This window comes from Typha latifolia, chromosome 12 (genome assembly GCF_019914945.1).
Source record: "Typha latifolia isolate L0001 chromosome 12, TyphaL0001v2, whole genome shotgun sequence".
Lineage (NCBI taxonomy): Eukaryota > Viridiplantae > Streptophyta > Magnoliopsida > Poales > Typhaceae > Typha > Typha latifolia.
Genome location: NC_133097.1, coordinates 7,051,823 through 7,074,158, shown reverse-complemented (window position 1 = coordinate 7,074,158; position 22,336 = coordinate 7,051,823). Strand labels below are relative to the sequence as shown.

The 22,336-nt window shown below is 35.5% G+C and overlaps 3 protein-coding genes and 1 non-coding gene across 4 annotated transcripts; 3 read left to right on the top strand and 1 right to left on the bottom strand.

Annotated features, from left to right (window-relative positions):
• Positions 1–1,126: 1,126 nt before the first annotated feature.
• On the top strand, positions 1,127–9,827 carry LOC140799381 (protein ABC transporter 1, mitochondrial). Its single transcript, XM_073153699.1, has 8 exons — positions 1,127–1,838; positions 2,287–2,512; positions 2,818–2,970; positions 3,365–3,523; positions 4,105–4,264; positions 7,983–8,092; positions 8,532–8,648; positions 9,260–9,827. Exons 1-8 carry the CDS (start codon positions 1,333–1,335, stop codon positions 9,647–9,649), a joined length of 1,821 nt encoding a protein of 606 aa, XP_073009800.1. The 5' UTR covers positions 1,127–1,332; the 3' UTR covers positions 9,650–9,827.
• A 442-nt stretch (positions 9,828–10,269) lies between these two features.
• TRNAH-GUG (transfer RNA histidin (anticodon GUG)) lies at positions 10,270–10,341 on the top strand. The gene has a single exon. It is a non-coding gene; the product is annotated as a tRNA-His (tRNA).
• A 2,355-nt stretch (positions 10,342–12,696) lies between these two features.
• Positions 12,697–16,712, top strand: LOC140798377 (pectin acetylesterase 3-like). The gene is made up of 12 exons (XM_073152179.1): positions 12,697–13,013; positions 13,685–13,767; positions 13,838–13,967; positions 14,097–14,170; positions 14,374–14,460; positions 14,538–14,662; positions 14,851–14,911; positions 15,137–15,190; positions 15,288–15,365; positions 15,512–15,617; positions 15,709–15,854; positions 16,481–16,712. The coding sequence occupies exons 1-12, from the start codon at positions 12,752–12,754 to the stop codon at positions 16,601–16,603; spliced, it is 1,329 nt and encodes a 442-aa protein (XP_073008280.1). The 5' UTR covers positions 12,697–12,751; the 3' UTR covers positions 16,604–16,712.
• A 2,188-nt stretch (positions 16,713–18,900) lies between these two features.
• Positions 18,901–20,984, bottom strand: LOC140798455 (transcription factor MYB61-like). The gene is made up of 4 exons (XM_073152289.1): positions 20,948–20,984; positions 20,378–20,728; positions 20,153–20,282; positions 18,901–20,055 (listed from the first exon to the last, which is right to left on the bottom strand). The coding sequence occupies exons 2-4, from the start codon at positions 20,508–20,510 to the stop codon at positions 19,227–19,229; spliced, it is 1,092 nt and encodes a 363-aa protein (XP_073008390.1). The 5' UTR covers positions 20,511–20,728; positions 20,948–20,984; the 3' UTR covers positions 18,901–19,226.
• Between the last annotated feature and the right edge of the window lie 1,352 nt (positions 20,985–22,336).

Below are 22,336 nucleotides of genomic sequence, written 5' to 3'. Positions count from 1 at the left end.
TAAGTAAAAGTAATACTATAGCAATGTTAACCATAGTATTAGTTATACTCTATATACCATGAATAAAAGATCTATAATCTGAATAATGTTCTCTCTCATTCTAGATTAAAGGACACTACTCTGACGCCTTTGGTTCATTAATAAGAATTTCTTTTAAAATTATTTTTATGAGCCCCTGTTAAATGTAATTTAGGTTGTTTCGTCCTAAAAGGTGGATAAACTGCAACGATTAATTTAAATAAGTTTATATAAAAATTTATATTTAATTACTAAATCATAAATAAATATGGACAGTAAGATTGTTTAAGATAAAATTATGCTCATAATAAATAGTGTGAAGCTGAATGGGAGAAAATAAATAGTTATAACTTACTATACATAGATGATTATTCTTGTTAGTCACTTTTAATAAATCATAATTACTTTAGCTTATAGTAGGGTATTTTGATTATTTTTTATTTAAAAAAATTATGATAGATTATTTTTACGTTGGTGGAAGAAAGAAAAAAATAGAAAGTGAAGATCGTCGGCATAAATTTATTGACATATAATTTACATATGTAATATATACAGAAGTTTTCTATTGCCAATCTAAAGATAAAATATAATTTTATTATAAAAGACAAATTTTAGTTTATATTTGCCAATTATTTCTAAAGATAGTAATTTTTAAAGTAATAAAAAAAAAAAGACACATACACTCCTAAATTATTTAATTAGTAAGCCTCCTCTATTAAAAGTATATTAAAATTTGACTATCTAATTAAATGGATAAAATATCCTTATTTTCTCTTCTATTATTCGATTAAAATTTTTTTCAAAGATATTTAATGAACATCAGTTTACAGTTTAATATTTAAAAAAGTTGTCATAAAGATCATTAAAAAAGAAGATGAAACGATCTAGAAGGAAGACGGGTGGCATTTTTATCTACGTGTTAAGTTAATTAAAGTTTTAAGATGATATCTATTAGAATTTCTTATATTTATAGAGGGCCTTAGACGTTTATTAGTAATACATTTAAATATTTTAGAGGGTCAAGATGTAATTAAATATTATTTTTATGCAAAAGAAAAAGAAAAAAAAAGTACAAATGCTAATTTTGTTTACGACTCCTCGTAAGTCGGCGTTGAACGAGGGGTGCGTGGAGCAATTCGGCACTCCTCCTTTTCTTCCTTCTACTTGGCCCGCAAGCTTCCACCTCTCTCTCTCTCTCTCTCTCTCTCTCTCTCTCTCTCTCTCTACCCTGCCACTAACGAGCTCCTCCGGCATGCGCACCACTGTCGCACGACGCTGCTCCCCTCTAGCGTACGCCTCTCGCCTCTCCCTTCCATGGCTCCATTCCAAGACCTCGCCCGCCTCGCCAATGGCGTCGCCCTCGTAGCCCTCGAGGCCACCAAGCGATACCGCGCCTTCGACGTCGCCAGGGACGGGGACCTCGCCGGAACCCTAAAGAACGCCGTCGTTGCCGCCACCAACCTCGCCGGCCTCACGAAGGGGAGGATCCGCGAGGTGGTGATCTCCCGCCCCAAGCCCAAGGAATCCGTCGTCTTCTTCTCGGACGATGAACCCCGGCCTGACGTTTCCGGAAATGCTCCTGTCTCGGAAGCTCCGGTGGTTCCGGAAGCAGGAGAGGATCTTTCTGTGTTGGAGGATTTGAAAGATTTGAAGGTTGAGAGCGAACTGGGAGATCAGCATGGAAGCAACGAGCAATTAGATCGGAGAAATGATACCACTGGTGGTGGCGAAGCAGGAAGGGATGGAGGCATTGTTCCGATCAAGAGGAGGCAACCAAGGGAGAGAAGAGTACCATCGACCTCTTTTGGTAGAGCTCTTGGGTGAGTTGAGTTGTTTCTGATATCAATTAGACTACCTAATTGCTAGTTTTGTGAACTTGTTGCCTGAATGATGAGTTCTTTAATTAGATCATGCGTATAAGCTAGAATTCATGATATATTCCAAAACCACCTAATCGAGCTCTGTTCTCTATTGGTCTTGCTTATTATTGAAGGTGAGATTTAGTATTTCAGCTTCTTTAATTAATGATTTGTTCTCCAAAAGCCTTTTAAATTTACTCTGTCTGCTAGAAAGAACCATTTCAATTTACGGTTACCTTTTTTAAATATTAAAGTTTTTTTTTTTTTTTTGTCATTGAGCACAATTTCTACTAGTTGAAACCTTGTGAGGGATAAAATTTTGTATCTTTGCTGGTTTATTAGTTTGGTTTTCATATATTGTATGCCCTGGACTTATACAAGGTACCTTTTTTTGCTGTGTGATGTGAAGGTTTGCTGGTCTGGGTGCTGGTCTTGCATGGGGTACAGTCCAAGAATCTGCAAGGAGAATTATATATGGTGTTCCTAAAACAGATGATAAACAGTCTGCCCTCTCACCATTCTTATCAGAGCAAAATGCAGAACGTTTGGCACTTGCATTATGTAGAATGCGTGGAGCTGCATTGAAATTAGGCCAGATGCTGAGTATCCAAGATGAATCTCTTGTGCCGGCACCGGTATTCTTTTTTTTTTTTTAAGGCTCTGTCTCCATCAGTGTCATCCAAGTTCTTTAATTTGTCACAGTAATTGCATGATTATTATACGGAGTCTTGGGATTAATATGCATGTTGCAGTGGCTCATTGTAAACATGATATCAATTGTATAGCTATTCTATCTTGTCGTTTTATTGAGGTTTGTTGGTAATTAACACCATCTTATTCTAGCATTCTTTTATAATGTTTCTTTGCACTTTTAGCTAATTAGCTGTAACCTAGTCAGCAAGTGCATGAACATATAACATTTTCACCCTCTTCTTTGCAGATATTAGCAGCCTTAGATATTGTTCGCCAAGGTGCTGATGTGATGCCAAGAAGCCAGCTTAATGCTGTATTAGATGCTGAACTAGGTCCTGACTGGTCATCTAAGTTGAGGAGCTTTGATTATGAGCCTCTTGCTGCAGCAAGTATTGGGCAGGTCAAACTTGGCTCGACTAATATGATTCCTAATATCCTTGAGAGTTATTTTTTGACCAGATGTGCAGATATACTGAAATTCTAGTAGATATTTAGGCATGAAAAATTATATAAATTTGTTAAATAGCCTCTTTGCACACAGAAGAATATAAGCTGCCTATATGTGCTATACATAACAGTTATCTTGAGCCATCTGGCACTTTTTCTCATTAGTTAAGTGCAGTACTCAAGTATGTAATTTTCCTTTGGCGTATGATTACTTCTGATGTAATTTTCCTGAGACATGTGATTACTTCTGTGGTTACTGGTCTAACTCTTTGTTCTTCTGGACAATATTGGCCCTTGGTTAATATTTTGTTTCCCAGTCGTAACAAAACATTATCTACTTTAATCAGGTCCATCGTGCTGTTATGAAGGACGGTCTGGAAGTTGCAATTAAAATACAGTACCCTGGTGTTGCAGATAGCATAGAAAGTGATATAGAGAATGTGAGATCACTACTGAGTTACACAAATCTCATTCCTAAAGGCCTTTACCTTGACAGAGCAATTAAGGTAAGTGTTTGCCTTTGCTGGAATTATTTAATTTAGTGTCTGAAATATCAAACTGACATGCTTATCTCATCTCTTTGGCCATTAGACTTTTCTGTTATAGAATGTTGAACAAACTCCGTGTCATTGCTTTGTTCTCCATCTTCTTATTCATTCTAATAATGAAAGAAATAAAATAAATTAGTACTCTATCTTGATTTTGAGGAGAAAGAATTCTTTCCAATGTCCAGATTTACCTACTAAGCCTGTTGAAAGAGGCATGTAAATTGATCCCTGTGGACTAAAAGTCTATTACTAACTAGATATTCTTGAAATATTTACAAGAGCATCAGACGCATTAGGTGATAGAAGGAAACATCAATAACCTTTTGTAACTGTTTTAACAGTAGAATGTTACATCGGTATTGCAGTACATCTCATTCAAGAGATATGAGGATAATACATATTATTGGCACCAAATTATTGTGATTGAGTATGCAACTTGTTGCTAACTTATCTGATAATTTATTTTCACCTCCAAGACAATTGTTTCATACATTTTCATTTTGATTTTATATTTATTAATTTTCTTGGATAACTTACAGGTGGCAAAAGAGGAACTCTCTAGGGAATGCGATTATCTATTAGAAGCCAGAAATCAAAAACAATTCAGAGACATGCTATCGAATAGTGAAGGTTTTTATGTCCCTATGGTCATTGACAAAATTTCTAGCAGAAAAGTATTAACAACAGAGTTTGTCCCAGGTATTTTTATTTGTTCTGCATGGTACTTTCTTTTGACTGCAGTTCTTGATCTTGTTCTCATAGAGCCTTGACAGTGAAACGAGCGCTATGTTATGGAAGCTTTAGTTTCAATTATAGAAACATGTTCTGGCCTCTTTCTTCCTTTCATGCAGAAATTACCTATTGTTGGTTTTTCACTATCTTCATCTTAAATTGCTCAATTGAGATTTGTTAGATTAGTGTGGTAAAATATGTACAAAATATTTCAAGTATTTTTTATCTATGTACATGAGTATATACATAAGTTTGCAACAATAATCCGCACGCACCACACAAGCAAGCAAATAATGTTCAAAGATACTAGCATATTAGCAATGCAAGCAAATAAACAAATCAAGTTTTCAAGCCTCTAAGCCCGACTCTCTCCTCTCATTAACTACTCATAACAAATCTAGACTACTCTTCCCCTTTTTGTCATAAATTGTCAAAAATATACTCGAAAGGAGGAGAAAATTTTTAGTTGAGGGTAGTGAGGATGTTATTCAACATGGAACTTTGCTGAGCCTGCTCAGCATGAATCCTTCCCTGGTCAGCTCGAATGTCTATTGAACTGTCGACCACACCAGTTGCTTGCAGTTTCAAATCACCCAATTGATTCTGTATTTGATCAAGACACTCATGTAAAAATTGAAACTCCTCTTCATGCTCATATAATTCATCTTCCAAGTCTGATGAAACCACAACATTTTTTGTGCCCGACGAAGTACTAGCTTTTGAAGGTGACTCATGTGACTGGCTACGCTTCACAGTGCTTTGGTCCATTGGATTCAGCGATTTGATGAACATTGTTTTAGAGTCAACCCACACTCATCTATGAATATATTTGTAAGAAAAATACTGAGTGACAAACCTTTCCGAGGAGCTTCTTTGAGAGCGATCGATTCGATACTTTCATCACGGAGGCTAGATCAATGGATTGATCTGTGAGCATTGCATGCAATCGATAAGCACATTCAAGATTGATGTCTAATTGTCGTGTCTTTGGTGTGATATTGTGAAGGCAAATAAGATGTAGCATGCATGCCACCGAAGTCAACATGGCATGAAGTACCATATTTCCCCTCCATGCTTCCTGACAATAGAATCACTTATGCAACATCTGATATGGGTGGTAACAAATTCGAGGAATGAGGAAAAGCAAACACACCTGAAGGAAAGTGAAATTCTTGATGTATCACATCTACGTCAAGGTAGACATACACCTCTCAAATTGTAGACTGTATGCATTTGTTGAGAATGGAAGCCTTACTCTAGAACTTTTGCACAACCTCAACATAAGTTGTCTCAGACATCTTGCGTATGCTAAGCCAATGACAATCAGTGAAGATTCGCTCAATACCCAATGAGGAAAAATCAAGACGATGTGTCTCTCACAAATCATTGGCCTTGACTCAAAATTATACTTATATTTCCCTGTAATAGTGCACATTGCAAACTTTTGTGGTGAAGAAGTCGGGGAGGAAGATAAGGTCCTTGGCTTTTTTGATGTAGTTTCCTTTTTCAACATGCTAGAATATGACATTATCCAAACAAAATCTCAATACAAGTCACAAAAAATTTTAAGAAAAAAACTCATGCTAAAAAAATCTATTTTTTAAAAATGAACCATGAACACCCATGGCAGCCGTTCGAAGCCATTCGAAGATTCAAAGACCCAAGACAGGCCATTTGAATAGGGGCATTTTGCATTCGAGCGCAGTTGCAAATCTTGCGAAATTTGAGAATCCGTGAGACTTGGTTTGGCTAAGATTTGGCCTTATCTTCGTAAGGTATATGAGGATTAGGATGCTCTAACCCTAAAGTAAGTCGATTATTACCTTGAGAAGACGTTTTCGAAGAAATATTGGTTTTCATCAACGAAGACTTTGATCATCTTTTGCATGAGAATGTATTCGTCTTAAGGGTCACCAAGATGGAAGATCTATCTTGAGAGTTACTGAGATTGAAAATCAATCATGGGAAGCATTGAATAACGGGGTCAAGCGATCAAGACTATATTAGATAAAGTCGTGGGGATCGACGGATTGTCTGTAAGTCAGTCTTGTGAATTGCTATAATTTATTAATGATTGGTTTGATCCGAATTTAGATTCGTGGTTTTTTTTATCTGTTTAGAGTTTTTTTACATAAAAATCTTGGTGTTCATCTTTGCTTGATTTATTGATTATTATTCCGCATTTTTATTTACTTAAGTAAAGAGTTGGGAATCATGTCTAGGATTTAATCATATAATTTTCAATTGGTACCAAAGCTTTTGGCCTTCAAACTTCAAGATTTCATCATCTTCTGCAAGGTAAGATTTGTATTTTCGTATTATTTCTTCAATAAAATACCTTGATGTTGGCTAGTTTTCGTGAGATTTTGAGTTTTGATCACGTTAGAGTTTGTATTTCGAAATTATTTGTGCAATTGAATGTGATAGATTTATCGATAGACATTCGAGCTGATCAAGGAAGGATTCGTTCTGAGCAGGCTCGACAAAGTTCCATGTTGAATAACATTATCACTATCCTCAACCAAAACTTTCCTCTTCCTCCCAAGTAAATCTTGACAATTTATGACAAAAAGGAAGAGAGTAGTTTACTGTTGTTAGGAGTTGTTAGTGAGAGGAGAGAACCTAGCTTAGAGACTTGAATTGCTAATATGCTAGTATCTTTGAACATTATTTGCTTGCTTGTGTGGTGCATGTGGATTATTGCTGAATAATTTTAAGATCATATTATCTTATATTTTTCTATTTCATGTATATATATAAAGGTTAAGATGCTCTAACCCTAAAGTAAGTTGGTTATTACTTTGAGAAGACGTTTTTGAAGAAACATTAATTTTCACCGATGAAGGGTTTAATTAGTTTCCACATGCGAAAATATTCGTCTTAAGGGTCAACAAAACAGAATCTCGAGGTTTACTAAGATTAGAAATCAATTACGGAAAACAGTGAATCACGGGGTTAAGCGATCAAGACTGTGTCAGATAAAGTTGTGGGGAATTAATAGGTTGTCTATAAGTCAGTCTTGTAAACTGATATAATTTATTAGTGATTGGTTTGATCTGAGTTTAGATCTGTAGTTTTTTATCGGTTTAAGATTTTTCTACGTAAAAATCTTGGTTTTCATCTTTATTTGATTTGTTGATTATTATTCTGCATGTTTATTTACATAAGCAAAGGGTTAGGAATCATGCCTAGGGTTTTGTCATATTGTTTTCAAAATTGAATCTAAATGTTAAAATTCTTGGATAGTACCAACTGGATTATACTCTTTGATGTTGATCAAAATTATCTAATTTCTCTCCAGCCATTACTTATATTCTTGGTACTATCTTCAATGAGACTTTGTACCTTTCCTGCTCAATTTTGCCACAAATGAGTTTATCATCAAAGCAGTAATATGCTAAACATGAAAATGCCTTCTATAGGAAGCTCATACTAGCTGAATTTGTGACTGATTTTGGATAGCTCAGAATGTTTCTAGCAGAATATGAGTCGAAATGCTTCTCGAATCTTCACTGATCATAGAACGTGTCATACTTTCTCTTTGTAGAAACATAAGAAGTTCCAGTGGATGTTTTAGTTCTACAAATGTTGTTTTCCATGATTAGTTGTCTACAGATGAGCCATTTGAGTCTTGACAGACAACGTTCACTTGACCATCTTATTCTCCTTTCTTTGTTATGTACAGGTATTCCTATTGATAAAGTTGCATTGTTAAGTCAAGAGACACGCAATTATGTTGGGAGAAAATTGCTTGAGCTAACTCTGAAGGAACTGTTCATCTTCCGGTTCATGCAGGCATGTTCTCACCATTCATATGATCACTTGAAAATCAAACTTTACATGCAATACATTAACTCCCACAACATTTTTTCTTGTAAATGCTAAGAGTGTGAAAACGATCCTTTTGCTATTCATATCGAAATCTTTTTGGGAAGGCCTTCATGTATCAACCTATTCTTATTACTGGAAGTATTTCAAATGACTGGACTTGATGCTCTCTTTAAACCAATATAATATATTTTTTTCTCAATACTTTAAAGAATGTACTTCATGACATCTGTTTTCATCACTCAAGTAGTCAAGTACCCGATAAAATTAGCTATAGTAGGTTCTTTTGATAGAATCCAGGTGAGTATTATATTATCCAATACTTTGTCTATAATAAGATTTTGGTGCTCCTTGAGTTATCTTAGGTTAATGATTCTTCATAATACTGTCTTGGACTTGTATGCAGACCGATCCAAATTGGAGCAATTTCCTTTACGATGATGCTACAAGAATAATCAATCTGATTGACTTTGGTGCAGCTCGTGATTACCCACAAAGTTTTGTGGATGACTATCTGCAAATGGTACACGCTTGACTAAATCACTGTATTGAGTTTTCTAACTATGTTTCTGCTGAAATTTCACTATACTAATTGAATTTATGAAACACTTCAGATGGTTAAGTTGCCTAGGTTCCAGAAAATGAATCTAAACTGGAGTAGCATTAGGAACCTCAATCTGCCTGTGTTATTTGATGACTTGAAACACATGTAATAATGATCGTGGCAGGGTACATGCACCCTTGATTAAGCATCTGAATTTTATTGATGACCTTCTTTGAACAGTTTTACGTGAAGCTCAGTTCCCATCTAGTTAGCTAAAATTTTCATGTGGTCTAGTTACTCTAGTATGGTTATTCTTTTTCTTAGATATCATAACTTTTAGCTTTTATGATAGTGACTGTCTGGAAGCATGTATTAATTTGGATATCTTCTCACCTTTTGCCCTGTTATGAACGGTCCTCGTAGAAAGTTCTGTTCTTGATAGTAAAGGAAGAAAAATGAAATTTCTAACTATTGATTCTTCATGTACTTTTAGCTCTAACTTGATGTCACGATACTCTTGATATGATCATAAATGGTTATTAATGGAGAATGCCTTGACGACTCTAAACCTAATATTCTCAATGCCACAGGTAATTGCATGTGCAAACAGTGATAGCAATGGTGTGATAGAAATGTCCCGTAGACTAGGCTTTCTTACAGGTGAAGAGTCAGAGGTGATGTTAGATGCTCATGTTCAGGCTGGGTTTATTGTTGGCTTGCCCTTCTCCAAGTCAGGCGGATATGACTTCCGCTCTACCAACATCACACAAAGCATTTCCAACCTTGGAGCCACAATGCTGAAGCACAGGCTAACTCCACCGCCAGATGAAGCTTACAGCCTTCACAGAAAGCTATCTGGTGCATTCTTGGCTTGCATCAAGCTTGGGGCTGTTGTTCCTTGTAGAGAGCTCTTGCTACAAGTTTATAGCCAGTACAAATTTAACAACGACACTGCAGAGATTTTTTCCAGTGCAATCTAGCAGTAGCAACAGTAACACTCATCTATTTATTGATTGTAGGATATTACAATAATCACACTGGGACGATTGGAGCTTATTTTTGTGAGAGAGCTTGACAATTGCCATTCATTCAACTTCAACTTGTAATAGTTCTTTGAAAGAAAGAAATAAATTCTTTTATGTGCATTAGTTTGGGCAAGTCTGATGCTAACCATGCAGCCTATCACTTTTAACAATTCAGTGGATTTTTCTTCTTTCCTTTTGTTGGGCTGCCGTGGATGTTTGAATCTATAGAGGACTTTAAGACTGACATATCCTTTTGGTCAGTCTTACTCATCGAAAATTCGACACACATCTGTAATGTTCTGCATTTACCACTGTTTCTGATTAATTTGTTTCTCGTTTTATAACAACTTTGCTCTAAGTTCCTGTCACACAAGTGATTTTCATACGTATGCTGGTTTGCTTTCTTGTAATGTAAGTTCTCCATTTAGTAGTTTTTACCATCACAAGGGCTTCTGCAACGCCATACAAGCTGCTTATGTCAGTTTATGTTGAAACCAGCTTGGTTTCTAGCAATTATATTGGAAGTTTGTAACTCTTAGCTCTTGTTATTTAACATTCGCATTTACATTAAAGATGTGGCTGTAGTTTAGTGGTGAGAATTCCACGTTGTGGCCGTGGAGACCTGGGCTCGAATCCCAGCAGCCACAGTTCTTGTTATCTTTTTTCCTTTTGGATAGGAAGTGTCCCCATGATTTAGATTAGCTAATTTTTCTATCTAAATAATTAAAAAAAGTATATAATATTTTATTAGAGAAAACTTTTCCAACATAATAAATATTAAAATATTAAAATTGTTCTTCTCCTACTATTAAATTTACTCATCATTTTCAAATTTAAACCAAAATACACTTTCAACCTTTTATATCTTCTTCAATTTAAAATTACAAGACTTAAAAATCTTAGTTAATATTTATCACAATCACAATATACCTCCCTTTAAATATATGATCATAAAAATAAAAATAAAATTAATCATCTTAAGAATATATGGAGAAGATTCATATTTATTTAAACAATAGGATTGTTAATATTATAGGAGTATTATGGCAATTTACACTTCCTCCATTAGTTTGGATAGAAAATTTAATAATTTTATATTAGTCTAAACAACATGGGGTAAAAGGATATAAATTAAAATTCAAAACGATAGTTTGTTTATTTTAAGACATAACTAGTAAATGTTACATGATTTGGTGCAAAGAATTTTATTTTATTTTCTCCCTCTTTCTAAATGCAATTAAACTCTAAGAATGTTAAAAAAAAATATTGATACTAATCTGACTTATGTTTTGATTAGCCAGTCTTAAACTTTCTCTGGAGAATTGGGTCAAACCTTTCTACCAAAATTTAAACGGATAATTTTAGTCTTTAACCTATGGCTCAACATTCATATTCCACAAAGCTGTACGGTTTTGATCTAATAATAAACTCAAATTGTTAAAATTCCAATGTCTATAATTTATCCTTTCCCTTCTGTTGCATCACTTAGTTCTACTCATTTGTCCATTCCTCATCCCCAACCTGTATCAATTTCTTGCAGCCTGGATCATGTGAGATTCTTCTGGCAGCTTGTGGGTTAGTAGATGGTAGAATAAAGAAAGAGAAGGACTCAGAAAGAAAACTTAAAGAAATTTGACAACCAATTTATAATCTATATGTGGCTACTAGTGTTTGAATCTTTCTGAGTGACCCTGAGAGTGGTCACAAGGCTGCAAACTAGAAAAAAGCTTGGCAATAACAATGGAGTAAGCTGGCAGAGAATAAGCAATTCTATTGCTCACAAGATCGAGTTGTTGACATTTGGAGAGAGAGAGAGAGGGAGAGAGAGAGAGGAAGAGAATATCATGTGTATATATGCTCTCAGTTTGTCAAACAGTGTCATCATACAGCACCCAAAAGAAAAGGAGATCATGACAATAACTTGTGTGCTTTGCCCACCTCCACTTTAAGAACGGTGACTACTTTAGACTTTAGATAAGACTACAGTTTTCGTGGGGATGGCAATGGTTAGTGCCTATCTTTTATGATCCAAGATTTATGCCTTGGAGTCTAAATGGGGCACTGGAGAGTGGAGAGAGAGATAGTAGAAGGAAACAAATGTATGTGATTATTGAGTGGGTCTCTTGTTTGTTTGGGAAAAAAATAGTAATTTGGAAATAGTAATAGGATGTGAATAACTCATTAGAACATTATGTCATAGAAATATATATATATATATATTCTTTCTATCTTTTTGTGGGGATGGGGGAGGGGAGAAAGGAAGAGAAGAATAGTAAAGTAATTATTACATTAAAGACAATTATGGATTGTAGAAAAAGTTTGGTTAATCTAGAAATGGATTCTAGTAGAATCGCACCTCAAAATCATCCAAAATCATTCCAAATCAATTGAATTCTTCTCATTGAGACATTCTAACCATAGTACTTCTTTCAAATAAAATTCTAAATCCACCAAAGTTAAATCCAATTTCAGGATTCCAAACAGGGGTGAGGCCCATGGCAAGAGGACCACATGCCATTAGTTCTCTTAAACCAGTAGTTACCATTTAAATGAGTCAAAAAAAGTTACTTTAGATGCAGAACGACGGTAAACACTTTCGAATAAGTTCTCTTTCCAAATCGAAGATAAAAATAATTTATTTTAAAAAGTAAAGAGTGGATGATGATGATGATGATGATAAAGACAAAATATGGAGGTGTTTTTACTCAATTTCTCTTCTTCTTCTTTTTAAATTTTCAAATCTTTGAGGAGATTCTTTGGACCACGAGAGAAGCCGGGCCAGTTAGGTGCCAAAAACAGTTATTGAGAGATGATTTGATTTAGTGGTTTGGATTCATACTTATAGTGTAATAATAATACTAATAAATTCCTCTCTTTCCGGACTATCCGAGGAAGAATTTTTGACCCTCACGCTTCCCAGTCAAATATGGGAAAAAGGAAAAAAGACACAGAATTTATGGCGAATCTTCTGGTCGATTTATTGCATCATATATCTCCAAAAGTGGGAAAGGAACGTGGGAAAGGGGATGAAACAAATTCCTCCCGATTGGAGTTCACATGCACTCCCTGACTGCTCCTTGCCTCCACGTAAACCTTCTTCTTGCGTCTATATTAACAATCGTCGTCTCCTCCTCTCTTGGAGGAGGAGGAGGAGGAGGAGGAGAAGAAGAGGCCATGAAGTTCTCTTGGGTTCTTGGGGTTCTTGGATTGGTTTTGGTGAGATGGGCTCAGGGGAGAGTGACGAAGGAGGGGTTTGGGGAGAAGGATGTGATCATGGTGGGGATCACCATCATGCAATCTGCTGTTGATAAGGGAGCTGGTAATTTTATTCTTCTTTTTTTTTTTATGAAAAATTCCTTCCAGTTCATGTTTGCATGCAAAATTTCTTCTTTTTTTAATCTCTCTGAATGTGTTTATTTGTTTATTTTTATGTCCACTGGCTTGCTTCGACTGTACGAATCGAGTCTGTGAGAATGTTACAAGGATCAGATGCTCCTATTTTTGGGTAGTCTTTGTTGCTTGGAACCTTGAATTGGTTTCAACTCTGCTAATATTCGATTTCATTTGAATAGAATTCGATTGATTAGCTAACATAACCTTGTGGTTTGGAAATAGGTAGGAATCCATACTGATGTTTTATTTTCCTATTATATCCTTTATCATCAATACAAATTCACTGTACACAATATATATATAATAATAAAACTATTAATATATCAATACAAATTATGGAATATGGAGAAATTTAGTTAAATTAGAAACGAATTCTCGTGAAACATTTCGAATCAATTAGATATCTCTCATTGGGATGTTCAAAAAATAGGAGTTCCTTCAAATAAAGTTTAAAAATCCATCCGAATCGTCTGATTTGAGGATTTTTAACTGGGTATACATATATATATATATATATATATATATATATATATATATTGGAGCTAGTTGACTCGAATAGTTCTTATAGAATTGGACTAATTTCTCTCTAATGTGCAGTTTGTTTGGATGGAACTCCACCTGCTTACCACTTCCATCCAGGTTCTGGATCAGGAGCAAACAGTTGGCTTGTTGACTTAGAGGTGAGCTAGAGACACTTAAAATTTCTCATTCTCTTCATCAAAATGAAGCTAAATGTACTATGAAAATCAGGGGGGAGGCTGGTGCAACAATCTAAGATCGTGTTTATACCGCAAGACATCTCGACATGGTTCATCAAAGTACATGGAGAGAGAGATACAATTTGGTGGAAGATTGAGCAATGATCCTGAAGAGAATCCTGGTAGAGTCTTCACCTTCTCTATGTTAAATTGAAATCTTTTCCTAGTTCACAGATAAAGAATAAATTATCAGTAACACTTACATTTTCAATTATCATCTTAGATAATCTTTCTTTTACTGAATGTCTCAGATTTCTACAACTGGAACAGAGTAAGGATTCGCTATTGTGATGGCGGATCATTTGCTGGCGAAAGCTATGATCAGGTTAGTAATGACACATTGTTTTTGTTGTTTTATTGTTTATAATGCTGCAACTGAGTTGGTCTAATTCTAGGTCCACAAATGGAGAATTTGTAAATGAAAAAAATTACATAATTATAAACTTTTGATGTTTCACATAATTTCTGGTTACTTTTAGCATTATATATTGAGATTTGGAAATATATTCTGAAACATTGGCCACACAGGCTTCAGGCCTTTATTTTCGAGGTCAGCGTATTTGGTCTGCTGCTATGGAAGAGCTGATGTCAAAAGGAATGAGCTCTGCCAACCAGGTCTGTTGTCATCTTATGCAATATATCTTTACTCCTTGGCAAAATCCTTTATGACTTCATGGATTTGGTATTTTCAGGCCATTCTTTCAGGATGTTCTGCAGGAGGTCTTGCATCAATACTGCATTGTGATAGTTTTCGAGCATTGTTTCCAGGAAACACTAAAGTCAAATGCTTTGCAGATGCTGGCTTTTTCCTTGATGCGTATGACACTTAACTACCAGAATCATTTCACTTTATTTCATATGTCCTTAATTATGTCTGCCCATCTTATGAGCCCTGTACAAACTACAGACATATGAGATTCCTGGAGATGATTTGTTCGTGTTCATGCTTGCTTTCATGCGCCATAATGGCAAGCTTATTTTTCGCTTGTTTGATATGCATTGCAGTCTTGATGTATCTGGTGGGCGCACCCTAAGATCTTTCTATGAAGGAGTTGTGACTCTGCAGGTAATCCTTTGAATATGATTATTGTCATTCTATTTCATTTCTTAGAATAAGAAGAGGAAATATTAGATTTGTTTACTGAATGTACATGAAAAAAATATGATTGAACAATAATTTCATGTTTCATTTCTGAGAATATCTTCTCTTATACTGTGAATCTCTATGAAAGTTTTTATAATTTGTTTATCCTGACATCTGTTCTAATGGGCAACTTGTGTGGATATAAAGGGAGCAGCTAAGAACTTGCCAGGGTCTTGCACTGCTCGCATGGATGCGACTTCGGTAAAGCTAATTTTTTTTTTCTACAGGATGAGAATTTAATAGAATTCAAAGAGATAAAACGATCAACTCTTTCTTTTCTCCTTTCTTTTCTGTGCAGTGTTTCTTTCCACAGAACTTGATAGCTAATATCCAGACTCCAACTTTTCTTTTAAATGCAGCATATGATGTGTGGCAGGTACGTACTAATCTTAAGTAGACACAATATGAGCCACAATTATAGAAAACGTTTTGTATATATCCATGTATTTTGGCTTGATTTTATAGGTTTATTTCTTATGATCCAATTGTTCGACTCTAACTTCTTTTTTCTTATGTTCTCAGATCATGGAGAGTTTAGCCCCAAAAAGTGCTGATCCCCGTGGCGACTGGAAAGATTGCAGGCTAAATTATTCAGCTTGCAATTCAGGCCAAATCCAATTTTTGCAAGGTAAAATGTTGGTTATTTTTTTTCATTTGACATCTGCTCAGCAGATACAGCGAATCATAATATCATATTGGACATTGGCTCTCATCTGTAGGATTCAGAAACCAAATGATTGATATGGTAAAAGGTTTCTCGGAGTCCAAAGGGAATGGATTATTCATTAATTCATGTTTTGCTCATTGCCAATCTGAGTTGCTGGACACATGGAATGCAAATGATTCTCCCTCTATCGGGAATAAGGTATATATAACTTCCTGCTCTCATTTTAGATGCAATAAATTTAGTTTTACTAACATGTAAGAAACATCTACCTGTTTTTGGGAAATCCACATAGAAAAGCAAATCTATCCTGTTTTAATCATCAAAGAATAATCTGAAGTTCTGATTTCTGAACAAGCAATTCCTCACTGTAGCTGTTAGAGAGAGGTAACATGTCTTAAGCCTATTATTAATTGCACTTGTCTGTTATGTTGTCACAATCTCTTAAATAAAGCTTCTGAAAATTAACGACAAGGACTACTTTATATTTGAAGGTCAGGGCCATCAATTTGAAGAGAGATTTGAGTGTCATTATCATCTACTTTGTTAGTACCCATATATTTTTTTTCCTTTTACATTCCATTTTACTAATCATAATTTTCAATATATGTGAAAAATACCTTGATAAGGAACTGATATAAGACTGGAAACTTGTAACTTTTAAGCCTTTTAACTTACCTTTTTCGTGCTACTTGCCAAAGAATAGAACTCTTCATCTATTTGAAATCTCATTGTTTGATGACTTTATGTATGTCATAGTCTTCAACATGTTAACCATCTCCATGGAGTGAATGTTAACTTACCATCTTTTCATTCATGTACTGCAGAGAATTGCACAATCTGTTGGTGATTGGTATTTTGATCGAGCTGAAGTCAAGGCGATAGACTGCCCGTACCCCTGCGACAACACTTGTCACAGCATTGTAATCAAACAAGATATTAAGAAATAATTTGTTTTAACTCTTTCTCCAATTGTAGTTGATGCATATTTATGAAAGTAGAAAATAACGAAGCACAACGGGCAAGAAATTTGTGCTTGTGCAAAATGATTTTTCTCCATATTCTACGGTATATTTATTTCAAAGATTTTACTTGTTACACCGTATTTCCTCTTTATAAACTTGTAAAAAGTTTCATTGTTAGAGATTATCAGAGAATGAAATCATGTATAAACAGAAACAAGAGAAACAGTTGCAGTCAAATCTTTGTAGTTTTAATGGCATTATCTTTCACTAGATGAAGTTGGGTAGCATTGACCGATATTTGAGGTTACAACAAATGATAGCACTCGCTCATGCAATTACTGCACCATTAATACTTCCCTTCCTCATGGTTTGTCTGGTTGACATGGACTTGCAATGGCATATTCACAGATGATCAGTTGGTGTGTCCAACTCAAACCAATAGTTTCCCAGGAAATTCTATGAATTTCCTTACTCCTTCCACCAAGCAGAAGAGCATCCATTTGTACTTTCTGCAATGAAGAGGAATTGACAGAAGAACCTGCACAATTAAGTGGGCTATACTTCACCTATGGTATTTGATCTTGTACTTGATTTTGTTTGGCATCTTTGGATGTTTATTCTTTTAAATAGATTGTTCTGTCTCTGATATTTCTGTTCAGTTGACTGAGATACCTTGGGGATTGTTCATCAATCCTTATCATGCATCTCTACTATGCCTAGAAAGGTTTTGCAAGTCTCAAAGTAGTTGAACTTTGCTTTGTAGTGAAAAAAGGCTCTTAAAGGAAGAAAGATTGATCCTAATAATTTCTACTATGACTAGAAATTCTTTGCTAGTTATCAGCTTTAATTGACTTAAGATGAAAAGAATAAGAGAACACATCTACTCTGATATTAGCTTGAAGGGGAAAGGGAGTCATCTGAAGAATAAAGGCCCACCTCTTTCTTCCAATGTTTGTTATCTGTTCTTTTTAATTCCCGTTCATCGATCATATGGTTAGGGAACCGATACATGTTGATGATTCATGTATACTTAAACTCCCATTCATCGATCATATGATAACAGAGAGAGAGAGAGAGAGGCCTAATAGCTTGTTGGTCAAAATTGCACTTCTACACCTAAGGAATTTGAGAAGCAATATTCTTATTGCAGGCGAAACAACGGTTACTTAAGAGCTCACGTCAAGAATTTGCAAACTTTCACCAAACTCCACATATGCATGTGGACAGAAGTGTCACTGTCCAACTAGTAGGTGAATTGAACAGATAGTGATCTTTCTTTTTGCAGTTTGCTTTCTTTAAGGAGTATTGGCTCCCATTATTTGAATGTAGAGGCTCCAATCCATCATGCAAGCCACCAATTATATTTTCCTACATTTGAGGGCGCGTGGTGCTGCTTTTTCTTTTATTAGATAGCTGAACAAAGAGATTGAGAGGTATCATATTTCAAAATAAAGAGGCTAGAGAGCCTTCACTTAGTTTTCCCAAGAGCTTCTTACATGAGAAAGCACAATGGAATTATTAGACAGAAGAATTCAATAGCAAAAATTTTGATCCTTTACATGAGAAAGCATTCACAAGATGAGTTGCAGCACAATGAAAGCACTATAAAAAGGAAAAGAGGAAAGACATTGAGACAAGCTTTATTCCCTGGACTACCTTCCTCCTCGAAGAATAAAGTGGGGGGCTGAGGTTGTTACTCTCCAAAAAAAAGTGAAAAATTCCTTGTCAAGAGATCTATTTGAATGCAAATATATATCTATATATATATATATATTCAATCAGGAGAAGCCTTCAAACTTATATTTCAACATTGTTATATTATCTAAGATGCAGAGCCATATCATAATTCTCTTATCTACCTATTTTCTACTAGAGTTTTATGGAAAGGCAGCAAGATAGTCTTTTCACATTGACTTCTGAAAGGCATGACTGGGAAAGATCCTCAATGTTGTAATCTGAAAGTTTTGAAATTTAATGACTTGAAAATTCAAACTTCAATCCAGTAACCTTCAAAATGATAAAAGGTTATAATATCTGGTAGCAAAGAGAGCGCCTTATATATCTCATGAGCTATAAACAAAAACGCAAGACAAACCAAATCTTTTGGTTCAGTAACAGTCTCATGAAATCTTAATATTTACTATGTTCCTTTCAATAGTAATGGACAATTCACATGTCCCATAATATTTTTTTGTATTTTTACAAGATAGAGCTCAATAATCCAGAACCACAAGTAACAAATTAATTCAGTCCATTCAATTTCGGGAAAAAGTACATTAATGTTATCTGAAAATAAGGATGTCAAGACTTTCCTATATTTAGATCCCTTTAACAAAATTTTTTTCCATAAAGTCCACCTATTCAACATCAAACAAGAAGGAACATGCTCTAAATTTCACTCTACATGAGTGAAGCATCTACTATGTCACCAAAACCAACTGAGACAGAAGAGAAAGAAGTTGGTTAGAGGAAGAAAGAAGAGTTCAGAAATGTGCACAAATATTTCTTAGAACACTTCAATACATTTCTTTAAAACAGAGAGAGAGAGAGAGAGAGAGAGAGAGAGAGAGAGAGAGAAAGAGAAACCATATTTCCATGCATCAGCTAGCTAAAAATGTCTGAAAGCAGCAGAATCCAGTCCCTTAAAATTGGCACCAGATGAATCAGAAGCCTGACATTGATTCTGGTCCAAAATGCTGAAATCATTGATGGAAAACTCACTCTCTTCTTTGTTACTTCCATATATGCCTTGTTTTTGGCATTGAGTAGTTGTAGGCATTGTTGGGTTGATGCCATTGAGGTATTCTGACCACTTGAGGTCCTCCGGTTCCTCTTCAAGATGGACTTGAGCATGAGTTTCCTCATTGGGCACCAATTCTGACCATGGAAAGATGCCACTGTCATAGAGAGAGCTACTGCTCTCCAATTCAATACCATTGCTGCTAGTCCCACTTGTTGTACTATTGACGCCAGAGTCACAACACTCCATGTACTGGAATCCTGGTAGATCTTTATCCAATTGGAGATCCACCAATGAATTAAACTCCGTTGAAGTCGACAGAATTGAGCTTGGCGTCGGCAGAGGAACAGCAGCTGTCGAGCTGCAATAGAATTCAGGGTTGCTGACAAGCATCTTGCAGTAGTGGTTATACCAGAGAGGAGGATTTTGGTCACTGTAAGCCATGCTTGATATCTGAAAGCTGGAAGAATTCTCTTCATGGCTGCCAAGAAAGAGTTCTTTCGTTGGCGTGATCGAATTCTTCGAGCTCGAGGCCTCTATCTGGCATCTTTCTTCTCCTCCTTCAGTCTCATTAATTGGCTTGTGTGTATTTGGATCAATGCCTTTCTGCTTCAGCTTCTTCTTGATACAAGAATTCCAGAGGTTCTTGATCTCATTATCTGTCCTTCCTGGCAACTGTGCTGCAATCTGAGACCATCTGGTGCAGGAAAAGAACAAGAATTATTCATAATTTGCAAATCAAATTGTTCATAAAATTAGATGTTACAAGGTGATGAAGCAATTTGTGGAGGTACCTGTTGCCTAAGACTGCATGGAGTTCAATGATGAGGTCCTCCTCCTCCTGTGAGAATGATCCTCTCTTCAAGTCAGGCCTCAAGTAGTTGATCCATCTCAATCTGCAGCTCTTTCCACACCTCTCAAGGCCTGAAATAAATTGAATTTTTTTTGGGGGGTCAAAAGAACAGAGAATTCAGATCCTTTCTTTTCAAAATTTGATGCATTCTGACTCAGTACACCACCTGCTAACTTAGGAACTGAGCTCCAACATCCATGTCCATAGTGAGTGATGTGCTTTAGGAGCTTCTCATCTTCTTCTGGAGACCAGAGGCCTTTCCTCATCTTCTGCTTGTAGCAGCAAGAATGCCTCCCCATATTCAACCCGAAACCGGAGCGCAATGCGGTGAGCTTTCGATGTCGAATTCTGCTTGAAAACAATCAGAAAGAAGGGACTAACTTGGTTCTCTTCTTTGTCTTTGAGGTGGGCAGGAAAGGTCACAGTCAAGTGGGTGCAATTGGATTTTGATCCTCTTTGGTTCCTTTTATCACCTAAGTTGAATGCCTCATTGAGCTATCAGAAGCAATGCTTGCTGCTGTTCAGGTGGGGGCAACCAATCACAATAAGTTAGTAGAGAGGATTTAAAAGGACTGATCTCAATGACTTCAGAACCAAGCCAGTTAAGAAAAAGTAACATATCTTTCAAGCTAGCATTGCTAGAACAAAGAGGGGGAAGGAAAAAAAAGAAAAAAAAAGGCATTGCCACTAAACAAGCAGTGTCTGCTTTGGAGTTCAAGCAATCCAATGTAACAACCTCTACTTGCTGCTATCCATCATCATGTCCTTATGACAAAGAGGACCACAGACTTTGGAAAAGGGATTGTAAAGGTCCTCCAAAGCCAAGAGGCACCCACTATTAGTTAGGACTTCACTCAGAATAGCATAGTTCTTTCAGTACTATCCCCTTTATCCTGCTTGTAAAGGAACTAGGCCAAGAGAATAGTACCACATAACCATCAGAATTCTCAGACAATCTTGTGTCAGGGCAACCAGGCCCAACTTTTTCCACATTGCTTACCGTTGCATTTTAGTAAAGATAAAAACTTCTTATTATAATTCTCTCAAATGAATTTTGTAATGATATTTTTGAGTGACTGGCCAAACTAGTCCTTATCTATAATTTTTTTTCTTTTATAAAAATAGATTGTTCCTCAAACTTATTATGAAAAATGGGCTATTTTACTAACCCTCGTTTGGTTTGAGATTAAGCCACGAACTCGATTAGTTAGTCTTGTTTTTTAGTCTTGATTTTTTTAAGAGTAAACTTGATTAGATATGAAAAAGATAAAAAGATGCTTGATTACTGAACCAATTTCGAGGTCCCTGAACCAGTTTCGGAATTGGTTCCTAAACTCAAAGCAAACAAGGCTCTATAGTCCTAACTAAATTATTGAATTCATAAGCATTTTACGTTTTTACACAATTGCGAGTTAATTCGGCATTTTTCTCTAACGCTGAACTGAACTTTTTAGCGTCTTTATTTATAGAAATCTGTTTAAGTTAGTATTTCAGCAGCTTAAAATTTTTACTTTTATATAAAAATACTTATCTTAATAATATTTTTATCTTACATATAAAATGATTATAAGTTCAATGTTTTGAGGGACAATTTTTATTGGTAAATTAAATTTAAAACTAGACTAGTTTGGTTAAAAACTCAATAGTTTTGAGGAAATTACAATCTATCTCCCTCCAACAGTGGTTTCGTTTAATTTCAACTTACCTCCGTAAGCTTTAAACTTAACTTTGTGGTCCAGACTAAGTTGCGGCCGTTGGATTTTCTAATCAATATTTGCCCTAGAAAATTATCATCATAAGTAAGTTGTTAAAATGACTAAACAACATGTATCATCCTCGAAGTAGGTTGTATTTATTTCGACGAAGATAATTATTAATTCTTAGCATGCTACCGCTGAAATTGAATCAAAACCATCAGGAGAGTAAACTGTAATTTGCCTACTATCTTTAAATTCCAAGATTCTATTTTATGAACTATATCTTAGCATTCAAAGTTTATCTTAACCTTCCTATTTTTCCAATGAGCACATTTGATCAATATGAGAGATGGAATATATAATCCCAGATGTAGACAATGTGACTTATTATTTCTGATCAATGATTAAATGTGCACAGTGCTGGATCC

Bases quoted from the DNA above. Each gene is read 5' to 3' on its own strand.
- LOC140799381 (XM_073153699.1), top strand. From the start codon at position 1,333: ATGGCTCCATTCCAAGACCTCGCCCGCCTCGCCAATGGCGTCGCCCTC. The intron at 2,971-3,364 runs GTCAAACTTGGC...TACTTTAATCAG, and splicing joins CTGCAGCAAGTATTGGGCAG to GTCCATCGTGCTGTTATGAA. The intron at 4,265-7,982 runs GTATTTTTATTT...TGTTATGTACAG, and splicing joins AACAACAGAGTTTGTCCCAG to GTATTCCTATTGATAAAGTT.
- LOC140798377 (XM_073152179.1), top strand. From the start codon at position 12,752: ATGCACTCCCTGACTGCTCCTTGCCTCCACGTAAACCTTCTTCTTGCG. The intron at 13,968-14,096 runs GTAGAGTCTTCA...TGAATGTCTCAG, and splicing joins TGATCCTGAAGAGAATCCTG to ATTTCTACAACTGGAACAGA. The intron at 15,366-15,511 runs GTACGTACTAAT...TTATGTTCTCAG, and splicing joins CAGCATATGATGTGTGGCAG to ATCATGGAGAGTTTAGCCCC.
- LOC140798455 (XM_073152289.1), bottom strand. From the start codon at position 20,510: ATGGGGAGGCATTCTTGCTGCTACAAGCAGAAGATGAGGAAAGGCCTC. The intron at 20,283-20,377 runs GTGGTGTACTGA...AATTTATTTCAG, and splicing joins CTCAGTTCCTAAGTTAGCAG to GCCTTGAGAGGTGTGGAAAG. The intron at 20,056-20,152 runs GTACCTCCACAA...TTCCTGCACCAG, and splicing joins CATGCAGTCTTAGGCAACAG to ATGGTCTCAGATTGCAGCAC.